Source organism: Octopus bimaculoides, chromosome 3 (assembly GCF_001194135.2).
Source record: "Octopus bimaculoides isolate UCB-OBI-ISO-001 chromosome 3, ASM119413v2, whole genome shotgun sequence".
In the NCBI taxonomy this organism is placed as follows: domain Eukaryota; kingdom Metazoa; phylum Mollusca; class Cephalopoda; order Octopoda; family Octopodidae; genus Octopus; species Octopus bimaculoides.
In genome coordinates, this window is record NC_068983.1 from 122,092,766 (window position 1) to 122,106,447 (window position 13,682).

The 13,682-nt window shown below is 33.3% G+C and overlaps 2 protein-coding genes across 5 annotated transcripts in view; both read left to right on the forward strand.

The window, feature by feature from the left end:
- LOC106870144 (asparagine--tRNA ligase, cytoplasmic) overlaps window positions 1-4,454 on the forward strand; it is a 41,223-nt gene extending 36,769 nt beyond the window's left edge. For both annotated transcript variants that reach the window (XM_014916138.2, XM_014916137.2), the window contains exons 16-18: window positions 768-899; window positions 1,026-1,157; window positions 2,201-4,454. In XM_014916138.2, coding sequence (XP_014771624.1) covers window positions 768-899; window positions 1,026-1,157; window positions 2,201-2,332 — 396 coding nt within the window. In that variant the 3' untranslated portion in view covers window positions 2,333-4,454. The remainder of the gene's footprint in view (window positions 1-767; window positions 900-1,025; window positions 1,158-2,200) is intronic.
- Window positions 4,455-8,870: 4,416 nt separating this feature from the next.
- Window positions 8,871-13,682, forward strand: part of LOC106870142 (probable E3 SUMO-protein ligase RNF212) — a 30,052-nt gene continuing 25,240 nt past the window's right edge. Inside the window, exons 1-2 of one of the 3 annotated variants that reach the window (XM_052966511.1) lie at window positions 8,871-9,159; window positions 12,604-12,747. In XM_052966511.1, the coding sequence (XP_052822471.1) occupies window positions 12,639-12,747 (109 nt within the window). In that variant the 5' untranslated portion in view covers window positions 8,871-9,159; window positions 12,604-12,638. The remainder of the gene's footprint in view (window positions 9,160-12,603; window positions 12,748-13,682) is intronic. The other 2 variants (XM_014916135.2, XM_014916134.2) reach the window with 2 other exon arrangements.

A 13,682-nucleotide genomic window follows, 5' to 3' on the forward strand; every position in this document is an offset into this window, starting at 1 on the left:
ATATATATATATATATATATATATATATATATATATATATATATGTAAGGATGAGCATATTAAAAAGTATCTGTGAGAAAACTCATTTAAATAAAAGGGTTGGAAACCACTGCTCTAGGCATGAACCACATCTTGTTTACTGTTGTTACATATGTTGGTGAAAGGGAATGCACTGAATAACACAAAACAATTTTAAAAGCTAGTATAGCTTGAATGAGTCATTGTTGTTTGTAAAATAGGAGTGGTCTTTACCTTATTTTACCATGTATTGGTTACAAGGTAGAGCAGAGGCATGTGAGATGGTGTGGGTCCTAGGAAAACCTGCATGTGATGTGATCCCAGTTACATCAGACATCTGTATACTAGCGGACAGCTAGGTCTTTGTTGGTCCAATTGGCCAGAGCTGACTCTAGTCTTCAGGCCACATCAAGTTCTTTCATCATGTGGAGGACCTCACTGTCGAGAGTGTGACTACAAAGCACTTATTTATCCCTCCATCTAAATTCGATACTTAAAATTATTTTATTTAATTATTTTCCCCTGATAATTAAAACATCTTATAACTCTGCTTTTGAAGCTCAATGGAATAAAATAGAAACCTGATTTGAAAATCTGGTAATGGGGCAGTGGTTGACAATAGGAATACTGCTTCAAAAAACAAAATCTTCATCTAATCCATGCCAGTATAGAAAAATGGATATTCAATAAAAATGAATATTTATGTGAAAGTTAGGCATGTAAAACTGATTTTTTTTTTTCTTTTTTAGGACATTCCAGAAGCACCTGAAAGGAAAATGACAGATCAAATAAATGAACCAATCCTTCTGTGTCGATTCCCAGCTGAAATTAAATCTTTTTATATGCAGAAATGTGCAGATGATCGTGCTGTCACTGAATCAGTAAGTTTTCAAATAATTTTTTAGCCTAGAACTTTTATCTGTTACTCTGCCTGCTTCACAATAGAAGCTTTACAATGTGGCCTTAATGTTAAGTTATTTAATGATTTTTTTTTCACATTGTTATAGGTTGATTTGCTGATGCCAAATGTAGGTGAAATTGTTGGTGGCTCTATGAGGATGAATGATGAAAAGGAACTTCTTGAAGCCTATAAAAGAGAAGGAATTGACCCGACTCCTTACTATTGGTACACTGACCAGGTAATCATTTGTTGTTCAGAAGATCTTATGGTAATTAATTAATCTATTGTTTGGGAGCAAACCACAAGATATAGCCAGATATGTTTTAGTCTGCTCTTCCAATGTATTTATTACATTGTTATTATTCAATAGATGTTTGTATGGAGAGCAGTTCCACAACAAATGTGTGAAAGAATCATTAAAAAACAAAGTCCCATTTCCCAATGTTATACATAAAAGTCTTCTAAATTAGTTTGGGGTGTGAACTGAGGAAGCAGTCTACTATTAGATGTATTTTTATGTTTGTCTGAATCAAATGAGAAAGTTAGTCTTAAGTGCAGATGAGACTGATATACATAATTGTAGTCATTCAGTGGCAATATTCAGTCCAATAGGAAGAGGATAGACATGTGGATGAAAAGTTTAAGAAATGGAGTTATTAACTGGAATCTCAAACATGTATATAGTGATGGAGATAAACTGGTATCAGCCTATTAAAAATAGCTCATTTAATGCTGTCTAAAAGTACAAATATGCAAATTAGACAAGCCACTATGGTGTTAACATAATTTATGGCTGTTTTATACTATAGCTAAATGCTCTGTGCTATTGACTGGAGGAAAGAAGTTGAATATGTCTTCTCTGAGGAGCAGTCAACAAACCATGAAATAGTTCATCAAAAGACTTGCCTCTTATTTTGGCACATCAGTAGCATAGAAAGAATGTATTTACATTCTTTGTTCATCCACAGAGAGGCTTTATAAATTTAAATTTGTTCCAGTTCTGATTTACACTACATTGTGCATAAAATAGAAAGATCAATAGTTTAAGCTATGTCAGTTCTAGCATTCACATCTTAAATACGGCAGATTATTCTACTTGCTAAATGCTAAGGCTTTCATCTTACAGTTACAATTACATATTTCAAAGACTATCAAGTTATATATGTACACTTGTTCCCACAAGACAAAGAATTATATTTTTAAGAATTAGATTTAAAAAAAAAATTCATTTGGTTTGTAGTTGTATTAATAACATGTCTTTGATTTTCATTTCTTTTCCAGCGTAAATTTGGTAGCTGTGAACATGGTGGCTATGGACTTGGTCTGGAGCGTTTCCTCTGCTGGCTTCTGAATCGATACCATATCCGAGATGTGTGCCTGTATCCACGTTTCATTGAACGATGCAAACCTTAACTTTGAGCTGTTGACTATAATCTTTTCTACATAATTAAAATGTAATTCTTAATTTGAAATGCAGCGCTTCATAGAGAACAGGCTCAACTTTCCAAACCTTACCTTTTATGAACTTCATTTTATTTAACCGTAATCATTTCTTTTCTGTTTTTTATTGACCAATCTGATAAACGCTTCTCAGAAATTATTGCCTTGCTATTATTATTATTATTGTTGTTATTGTTAAGGTGGTGAGCTGGCATGCAGACAAAAATGCTTAGCATTTCGTCCATCTTGAAAATCCAAGTTCAAATTCTACCAGAGTCAACTTTGCTTTTCATGCTTTTGGGGTTGATAAAATAAGAGCCATCTGAGCACTGGAATCAATTTAAATGACTAGCCACCTTTCTCCCAAAATTTCAGGCTTTGTGTCTATAGTAGAAAGAATTATTATTATTATTATTATTATTATTATTATTATTATTATTAAGGCAGTGAGCTGGCAGAACCATAAACAGCTAAATGCTTTCAGGGTTGATATATTAAGTACTAGTCAAGTCCTGGAGTTGATGTGATTGACTATTTCCCCACCACCACTACAAACTCCAGGCTTTGTGCTTACTGTAGAAAGGTTACTACTACTACTACTACTACTACTATTGTTAGACCAGTGGAATAGCAGAATTACTAGAGTATCAGACAAAATGCATTACAGTATTTTTTTTTGGGGGGGGGGCTCTTTAAATTGTCATTTCAAATTCTACCATGGTCAACTTTGCCTTATGTCTTTTGTGAGTTGATAAAATAAAGCACCAGTCAAGTACTGGAGGTGATTTAATTGGCTAAACCCCTTCTCCAAATTTCTGGCCTTTGCCTATGTTAGAAACAATTACTATTATGATTGAATTTAATCCCACCCAAGTTGATAAAATATGTACTAGGTTAATATAATTGACTTTTCTCTCCCCAGAAATGTGTAATCTTGTGCTTAAGATAAAAATCAAACACTTGCCATTCTTTTCAACAAACAAGAACTTAATTTACAATAATTAGAAACAGTTAATTAGCAATAATGTTCACATTTTAGCACTGATGGAGATTTGATAGCTAATTAATGCACTGACAGATGTGTATGAGTGTATATGTATGATTTTAAACATGTGCATGTTGAGTTAAATGTTGCTATATTAGTCTGACATGCATGCAGTTATGGCAGTTTACTGCTTGGGCAGGATGTAATCAGTGAATTCCATTTCACTTAAAGAGCAAAATATGGCATGGTGAAAGGTTAAGCATCAGAAATTTCCCAGCCTAACTCTTAGATGTTTTAGGACAGCATTGCATTTGAATAAACATTGTTTCTTGGGTGCAAGTCTCCCAAGCCTACTAATTAAATGACACAAAAGACTGCATATAAGATATACTTCAAAAATATGAATCGATTTAATAAATTTTGTGGTCATTCTTAATAAAAATTTTGATCTTAGAATAGTAGGTAAAAAGAAAATGTTGGAAAAAAACATTGTTATTTCTTAGTTGATAAAGGCAGTAAGCTGGCAGAATTGTTAGCATGCTGGACTAAATGCTTCGTAGCATTTCTGGTTTTACATTCTGAGTTCAATAAAGTGATAAATGGGGTTGATGTTATCAACTAGCCCTCTCCCCCAGAATTTCAGGTCTTGTACATATTGTAGAAAGAATTATTTCTTAGCTCATAATAATAATGATAATTACATATTTTACCAGAAATGTATTAAGAAAACAATTAATTTAAATATAAATGATAAAAGAACTAATTAATCATTTTAAAAATAAAAAGGTAGTTACCTTGACTATTTTTGGCTGTCATTGTATATTTGCCTTTTTCATACCCAGTCGTTTCTGACATGTAAATTGAAATACTAATTATGACTATATCACACACCAAAATCACCTTAGTAATGAAATGTAATGCATACATCCTTGTCTAATGTTTGCTTATTATTCTAGGTTTTCTTCTTCCGTTAGCTATGTGGTCCATCATTTCTTTCATCTCACTTTCTCTCACCCTTTCTCTCTTCTCCATTGGGTAAGTGATGGAAATATTGTAACAAAGAAATGTAAAAACGATTTTGAATGAATAAAGAATAATTTCTGATCTAAAGTTACTATTGTTTTCTGACTAAAAATAAAAACACAACAAATGTAGACCTAACTGCACACTTTCTCACAATATTTGTAATAAGGTCTCAGGTAGACAAACACAAAGGTAGGCAGTGATTGATGGGTATGTGAAGAAAGTACAAAGTAAAAGAGAAAAAGAAAATTTCAAAAATTTTTTCAAGGATGCAGTTAATGATCAGTCATGTGCAAAAAAAGAAAGCTATCCAATTTATTTATTGATTTAAACTAGTTGAAAAGAAGATTGAAAAAAATGTTATTTATATAAACTTAACATGAGTTACTGTACTTGTGTATTAGTTATATTGTGTGTGTTTATAAATATAGTTAGCATTAAGCAAAAAGTGGGTGTATAGACAATGTAACTTAAGATTCTAATCAAAAACATTTCACTTTATAGTTTCCTCAGTTCTGTACCAATATATATATGTTCAATAAGGTGGTGAGTTGGCAAAATTGTTAACATGCCGGGTGAAATGCTTAGCAACATTTAGTCCGTCTTCATGTTATGAATTCAAATTCTGCAGAGGTTGACTTTGCCTTTCATCCTTTCAGGATTGATAAAATGAGTACCAGTTGAGTACTGGGGTCAATGTAATCAACTTACCCTCTCCCCTGAACTTGCTGGACTTGTGTCAAGATTTGAAACCAATATATATGTTCAACAGTAACATCTTCAAGTAAAAGAGTATTTATGAAATAAAAAGGTCTGCTTACTACAAATTGATATATAATGCACTCTCTGCTACCTATTAAGAAAAAACTTACCTTGCTGCATTGGAAAAAATACTTCTGCTAAAAGCATAGCTAGTCACCATAACATTGCAGAAAGAACTGATATTTTAAGCACACAAAACCCTTATATAACATTAAATGACCACAAACCAAGCATTTCATATCGTATGACCACTGGATTGTTCAACCCATTGAAAATTGATGTTGGAAGTGTAATTAAATCTATAAATGATTCATTTTCTACCATTAAACACCAATCTCCATTACAATTCTTGAACAATTCTTTTTCTGTAATTGAATAGTTCATAGCCAACCAAAATGAAAATGAATGTCACATCTTCAGTTTGATAACTACAATGATATTCTTCCATCCAACCACAAGAAAATACTCAGCATTGTAATTATGTGAAATTGATAACAACATTGAAACAACTGGACATGAAAACAATCTTACAAAAAAACATGTATTCTTTAATTACACCCCAAGGATAAAATTGGTAAAATGAGAATACACAACCTTTTGACATTAGTTTGGGTGCTAAGAATGCCACTGATGTTAGCAACTTTATAATTATTAATTCAAGTTCCGACATATATCTTTAAGTTTTTATAAAGATGATGGTCTCATTATACTTAGAAACTATGATAAACAAAAACACACTCCAAAGAGATTTTATAGCTTTTTTAAGAATTAAGTTTCAAAATCACTTACTACCAATACAGAAAATCAACTCAAAAAATACAATGCATTAAAAAATTCTCTAACCACCCAAAGAAAATTATTAGTCTCATCCATCAGAATCTCAACTATCTTTAAAGAAATGCACATAGTAATGATGAAACTCAAAGAAGTAATGACAAGAGACTTCAACTACCACAATAACAACAAAACCCCAACCTTGACCTAGTAACAGGAAAAGCAACATGATCTGATCCTATATAATTAAAATATTCTTCAACCTTTTGTATAAACATTTCTCTCCTAACTGCAACAACTATACACTCTGAAATAAAAAAAATAAAAAAACATTAAAAAATCTCTTATTTTACAATCCATAACTTCTTGGAAATAGCTCACATCCAGCCATGTAAAACAAAACCAAGAACCAGACAGCCTCACTCTAAGTAACTGTAATTCATACATGAAGTTGCTTGGAGGTAGGAGGTGGATGCGAACGGCTGCATTTCATTTTTCATTTTACCTAATTCATCTTTTCCATTCATTTGGTTTTTTTTTTTTTTGTCCCCACTTTGTGCTGTCTCCTCTATGTGCGACCTTCATGGTCAATTTCATGAAATAAAGAAGCTTACTTCCCAACCACATGGTTCTGGGTTCAGTCATACTGTGTGGCACCTTAGGCAAGTGTTTTCTATTATAGCCTCAGGCTGACCCAAGCCTTGTGAGTGGATTTGATAGGCGGAAACTGAAAGAAGCCCGTTATATATTTGTGTGTGTGCCCCCCCCCCCAACCGGTGTTGGTGTGTTAACATCCCCGTAATTTAGCAGCTTGGCAAAAGAGACCGATAGAATAAGTACTAAGCTTACAAAGAATAATTCCTGGGGTTGATTTATTCGACTAAAACCCCTTAAGGTGGTGCTTCAGCATGGCTGCAGTCAAATGACTGAAACAAATAAAAGAATATACATAGAGAGAGAAAACTGAAAATATTCAAACGATGAACATTCATGTATAAATATATAGATATTTATAGATTAACAGAGCAGACTTACACAGAGAACAAAGACACAAAAAATTGAAGGGAGAAGGTATGGTATTACAGGCCCAACAGTTATTTCGGGGGACTGGGAATTATGTCATAATATTGGCAGATACATCTGCCAACATTCGCAAAAAGTTAATGATATGCAACCAGTAGTGAAAGCATATAAACATTAGGTAAATCCGGTCTCCATCTTCAAGGTGGAGAAATACGTATCTATGCAGGTATTCCTACACATCTGTGTACACATTTACACGTGTACATAGATGAATTCTGACCGAATATTTTATCTCACAAAAAAATAAAAAAGTAACACATCCACTTTTATGCATGATTTGTATTGATCTTTAAACGTACACTATATGTATACTTAAAAATATATGAAGAGAAATACATGAGGAATAATAAGAATTCATTAATATCGTAATAGCTTACATGCTACAAATGATGTTAACTGATGTATGGTAAGTGATGGTACAGTGGAAGATACAAGAGGGATCCGAATTTTTGCCTAGCAGACAGTGCTTGATTAACCAGTAAGCAAGTGCTTGAGGTATCAAAGAAAGTGGGGCACCATAGAAAAGGTAAATGGTTTATGGCACAAAAGAAATCCCTTTAAACTGATGAAGTGGTGCTTCTACCCGTATACCTTGGGAGGCTTGCTTCCAGGGTTATTGTAGAAGACATACCCCCCAGAAGTGGATGTAGCCTGGCTGGTAGCTGCCATACTACTAGGCATGGAGAAGGTGGTGGTCCTCCAGGCCACCAGGCAAGAGCATTCAGGATGCTTTATCTCTACTATGTATAGAAGCATGCAAATAAAAAAAAGTATAAAACTTTTCAGATATAAATAGAGGAAGTATACAAAAATAAACATTATTTTTCATCTTACATGTTAGTTTTGTTTCATTTTGAGAAGTGAAAATTTATTTTACGGTTTATTATTATTATTATTTATATTTTGAGTTACATATATATGGGGGCACCTAAATCTTTTAAATACTTAGGACCTCTATAGATCTTAACCCAGCCCTGCTAGCAGATTATCATCAGTATCTGTCGCAGAGGTGAAGAACTTATCCAGAGTTACTTGACATTTACGGTGCACCATCTCTTTATACAGTTCAGTGTGGGAACTGAGCTGAATATTAATTCTTCTTGTAATTTTTATGTTGCATTTACTATTGGAATCGTTATCAATGAAAACTTGTAGACCTTTCTCTATACGTGTCAAATCTTTTGCCATATTCTTTTCGATCAATTGATATGGTGCAGATTCTACATCCCCTTCTTGCCCTGCATCAGTACCTTATTAGTCGAACTTACCCAAGCAACTCAACCACATCATCTACTTTTCAAACCCTATATCATTTATCAGTGTTACAATATCTTGTTCAACTTGATGTAAGCTCTTTTGCAGGTGGTAAGCCTGCAAAAGCACGAAAGCCATCTGGCCATGTTTTGCCAAATAGCATTCATAGCCAAGAACTTCATTTCATCACATGATTTCTCTACATTCATAATGTCGAACTTTTTTCAGAAGCCTCAAACTATAGGTTTATCCCCTCCGTCAAGTAATTTTATGATGTGACAGAAATAATTCTTCTGAAATCAAACTCTACCGTGTCAAAAAAAGAATAACATTAATTAATGTTATCCTAGACACATAACGTCTGGAACAATACGCGATAGTCACGAGTGGAGCGTCTTTGATCTATTGGGTAATGGTTAATCTGGAGATAAACAACAAAAAAATGAACAATACCAGATTCAGTTCGAATCATAGCGGTATCGAATTTGCCTTTCATTTTCTCTGCCTAAAAACTCTGTCAAAAACTTTAGAATTCTCTTCTCCTTATGACAAATCTATTCTATTTCTTGAACTTTGCTTTTTACTTTCCTCTTGGTCGAATAAAATAACTTCCAACCATACTGAGTTTAATTCTACCGTCCACAGCCCACCAATACCAGATTGTCGGAATTTACCGATCGTTACCGGATAATGCCGGAACACTCGTACACGAACATACGACAATATTTGCAGGCACCCACATCTTCCAATAATTTAATTTTCCTTATTGATGTTAGGATTGTCTTCCGAACAGTTTTATGGATAAACAACCTACTTGATTGATAAAAGCAATGATATACACTCTATGATTTCGAGGTGAACTTTATTCATATTCATTATTATTACTGAAATGTTAGTCATTCACAAAAATCATCAAAATGTAAGTTTTGCGATATTTGAAGACAATTTTGTAAAAAAATCTTATTCGTAAATGAAGAAATTAATTGTATATCATAAACCTTCCCTAGTTTCAGTCAATTTTCATCCTTGATCTTTTCCCTTCATTTACTTAAAGACCAACGTTATTTTATCCTTTGCAACCGACCAATTTGTTTTGAAATGGAGTCCCACTTGATTGTTCCTTATGGGTCGTCTCCACAAAAGAATTCAATGAACAGACGAAGACTTTGACATTTTGTGAAAGCTACCTACTTATTCTATTCTTGTGGGTTGTATTTTTCACAACCTTCATGTTTGATATTCCACTTTAACCACAATCAAACATTGTGTGTATAAGATTGTTGATATTCCAAGATGTATGTTAATACTTACTGCTATCACAAATACCGTAATATATATTTGATCAGTCAGTTTACCATCCTTCCTTCCTACTCTGTTTACCTAATGCGATTGTTCGATCTGCTTGGAATAGAAACCAGATCTTTCTCAAATCACCCTACTGCATTCGGAAAGGAAGCAATATTGGATAATGTAGTGCTAAATACACTGAGCTTACAAAAAGACTGGTTGTGGCTTGAATATGTTGGATCAGAGCTGATCTGGAGTTGAACAGCTCCAAAAAGAAATGCTTAAACCGTGGTAACAAACTAAAAAGCTAAGTAACTAATAAAATATGAATTTCAGAGAACAGTTTTCTCTTTAGAATTGTGACCATTAATGTATGTCTTTTATGAATGTCACAGCTTTGCTTTTATGCCAATAATAATAATAATTAATTCTGGTTTTATTGGCCACAAGGGCTAATATAAATTAAACACATGTAAGTCGATAACTTCTGGAATATTAATTGTTGTTGTATGGCAACGAACTGACAGAATCGTCTGTCTTCACATTCTGATTTCAGATTACGACGAGGTCAACTTTGCCTTTCATTTTTCGGAGTCGATAAAATAAGTACCAGTAGAGTACTGGGGATTAATGTAATTGACTTACTCCCACCTCCGAAATTGCTGGTCTTGTGCCCAAAATTTTGAAACTAATATTAATTACTGTTGTGAAAAAAACCACTCATTTGGTTTACTAAATATGCTACGTCTTCATCTTTTATACTAAATACCGATGCCATGTCAACATCAAAGCGCACTTGGTATTGAATGTCTTTTGCATTCATTACTTCGTTCCGTCATAACAGCTAAATGTAAAACAATAATATACGTGCTGATGGGGAAGCTTCTATGTAGTCTTCTTCCATTGTAATTACATTAACGTCTTGGATACATTATAAGAATATTAACCGACTGGTATTTTATATCAAATCCCCAAAAGGTTGTATTCAAAGTTGATCTTCGAGGATTACAACGTGGACATCAAGGGCCATAACTAAATGTTACAAGGCGTTAAGTCTGACGTGATAATTACTGTTAAGATTTGTTCAGAAATAGCAGACAGCTTTTCAGATTATACTTTACGCGCCATTAGAAAAGGAAGGATACATTTAATAATATAGTCCAAGATACAATAAATAGATAAAAAAAAAAAAAAAGACGGATTATTAGGGGCTTGAGTGTCTTCTTCAGTCACAGGGTTGTTTGATCAGAGCTGTACTTCGATAACTTAGAGACAATCATTTAAGTTTATTGTCCAGCACTTTCCCCACTAAATTTCCCATTTTCTACCTTAAGACTTATTTTGATCAAACCATATAGAATGAAATGTTACATATGTGAATTCCTTTTTTTTTTTTTTAAATAAATAGATTATCACAAACTCTTATGGATTTGACTATAAATTTTTATGAATTCAATGTCAACTAAAGTTTGTTTTATATTATAGAATGTGCTGCCTTCATATTCTAGCATTAAAATAAACGTTTTTCCTTACCCTAGAAGGTCCTAACTTCAATCCAAGAAAATCCCAGAGAACAATTAACAGATATGATTGCCAGAAATGCACCGCTAAACCCAGTATCCAGTGATGTAATAGTGTTAATAATAATAGATTGATAGATACATTTGTATACATTAGTTCTCTGCATATAAGTCGTGTAGATTGAACTCCTTTAAGTGTTTGCATAAAAAAAATACAAGTGCACAAATCTTAATAGCTAAAGGTTAATTCCTGTGTTAATGGAGCCAAAACACACACACATGTACATATACAGGGTGCATAAGTTATCTGAAGGTAGATTTATGTTTATTAAAAAACAGATATATAATAACTAATAATAAGTTTATTATCAAAAAAATGCTATGAGGATAAAAATAAACCTCCATTTCCTCAACTTCAATAACTGCTTCTATATGAGATCTAAATCATCCACATGCTCAAATCAAGTGGTCCTGGTTCATTTTGGATATTACTCTGACTATGGTGGCTTTCAAAGAATCTTTGGTGTTATGGGTGTGTTCATTGACACTCAACACATATTAGTCCAGTGGATTGAGATCTGGGGAATTAGGAGGCCAAATGCTAGGGATTATGTGATCATGAGAAATTTTCAATCATCCATTTCTGTGTTACTTGAGCCATGCAAGATAGTGCAGTCTTGCTGAAGCACATATGATATTCCATTGCATACACTGTCTATTCAGGGCTTAATAACTGCTTCCAGGACCTCAATGTAGGTGGCCTTGCTGAGAACCCCTAAAACCATGACAGTTGCAGGAAATTTTGTATACATAACTCTTGGAACTTCAGAAGAATCTGCATATAACCATCTTCTGTTAACTTTTTGATCTTGGTTGAAGTTTTTCTCATCTGAGAAAAACCAAATCAAATCTACTGGATTTTTCAGTTTGTCTAAAAGCCTTTTAGATCTGATATAGCAATTTTCTGTAGCTTTTTCTGATATAAATTGACCTTTCCTCATCATAAAAGACTTATATCTGATGTTTTCATGGACAACATTTCTGATTGTTCCTTCTGACACATGGAGATATTTTGCAATTGACCTCATAGATTTTCTGGGATTGTAATCAATGGTCTGTTGAATTTGCTGGATACATTCATGTGTTCTGATGATTTTGGAGCATTTAGAATGTTTTTTTTATGCTTTGATACGAGTGATATGTTTCCATCTTTAGTTTCTTACTCCTTACAAACTTTGTAGACAAAAGATTTAGTAACTTTTAAAAATCAAGATATTTCCAAGTCACCATGACCAGCATTAATAGCCATGATAACAGCATGCCTCTTCATTTCTTGAGTAAGCTGAGAGTCTGTCATTATTATTTTGTGAAACAAAGATTATATAAAGTTAGCAAAAACTGCAGCAATGACCCCAAAAAGGTATGTCCTCAAATACCTTATGCACCCTGCATATTCATTTTTGCTTTATATATTTTTCCGGGTAGTTCAATATATGAATACATTTTGAGTCCTACTGACATTTCAAATATTTTATTTTTTCTGATATATTTTTCAGTTATAAGTTCTCCAATTCTGAGTAAGTAACATAGAATGGTAGATTGGCTTCACTGCAACCTATGTTTCAACCAGCCTGGCAATGGTATTAAATTTTCTCTCACCAGCTGTGGGCATATTTACTGTGAGAAGTGTTTAAATGAAGGTAAGCAGCTTTGTGGTTTTTGTACAAGAACCATCATCATTTAGATTTTTTTTTTTTTATTTAAATGTAATTTAAAAATAACAACGGCTTAAAAAATGAATAAAAACTTTGGAAATGATTTGGTTACAGGTTCACAGCCGACATATCTGTGATACAGATATGCAGACTTCATTTCTAAGTAAATTAACTTGGAAATATGTGTAGCTAGACTTATCAAATTTATTGCATTTTTATTAACTCTAATTTTCTCAAATTATCTCATTGAAATAAACCTGCAATATACTATTCTCATCTATTCAAGGGAACTACTTCTCATTGAATTTATACCATGTAATTGGAATAAACCCTTAATCAACAAGCCACTGTGGCTCTCAAAAATTGATATTCTGTTTCTCTGCAGCTCAACATCTTGATCTTGTATGTGCTTATTGTATTTTTATCACCAAAACATAAAGGAACCCAGTCTACACTTGAAGTATACTGATCTAAAAATAGCTTATAACAAGTTTGTTTATATTAAATATTACTTTTCTAATTTAGAAAAGTAACTCCGAGATTTGAATTATTTGTCATATTAAAATGATAAATATATTTCTTTAAATAAATATGCGTGCACACACACACACACACACACATGTATGTATATATATATATATATATATATATGTGTAATGTCAATGTGAATACCCGTCAGAGTGTAAGTATCTTGAGAGAAAAGCTGAACATTAGAAGCATCAGTTGTGGCGTGCAAGAGAGACGATTGCGCTGGTATGGACATGTGGTGAGAATGGAGGAGGATAGCTGCGTGAAAAAGTGCCACACCCTAACAGTTGAGGGAACCCGTGGAAGAGGTAGGCCCAGGAAGACCTGGGCTGAGGTGGTGAGGCAAGACCTTCGTACATTGGGCCTCACCGAGGCGATGACTACGGACCGAG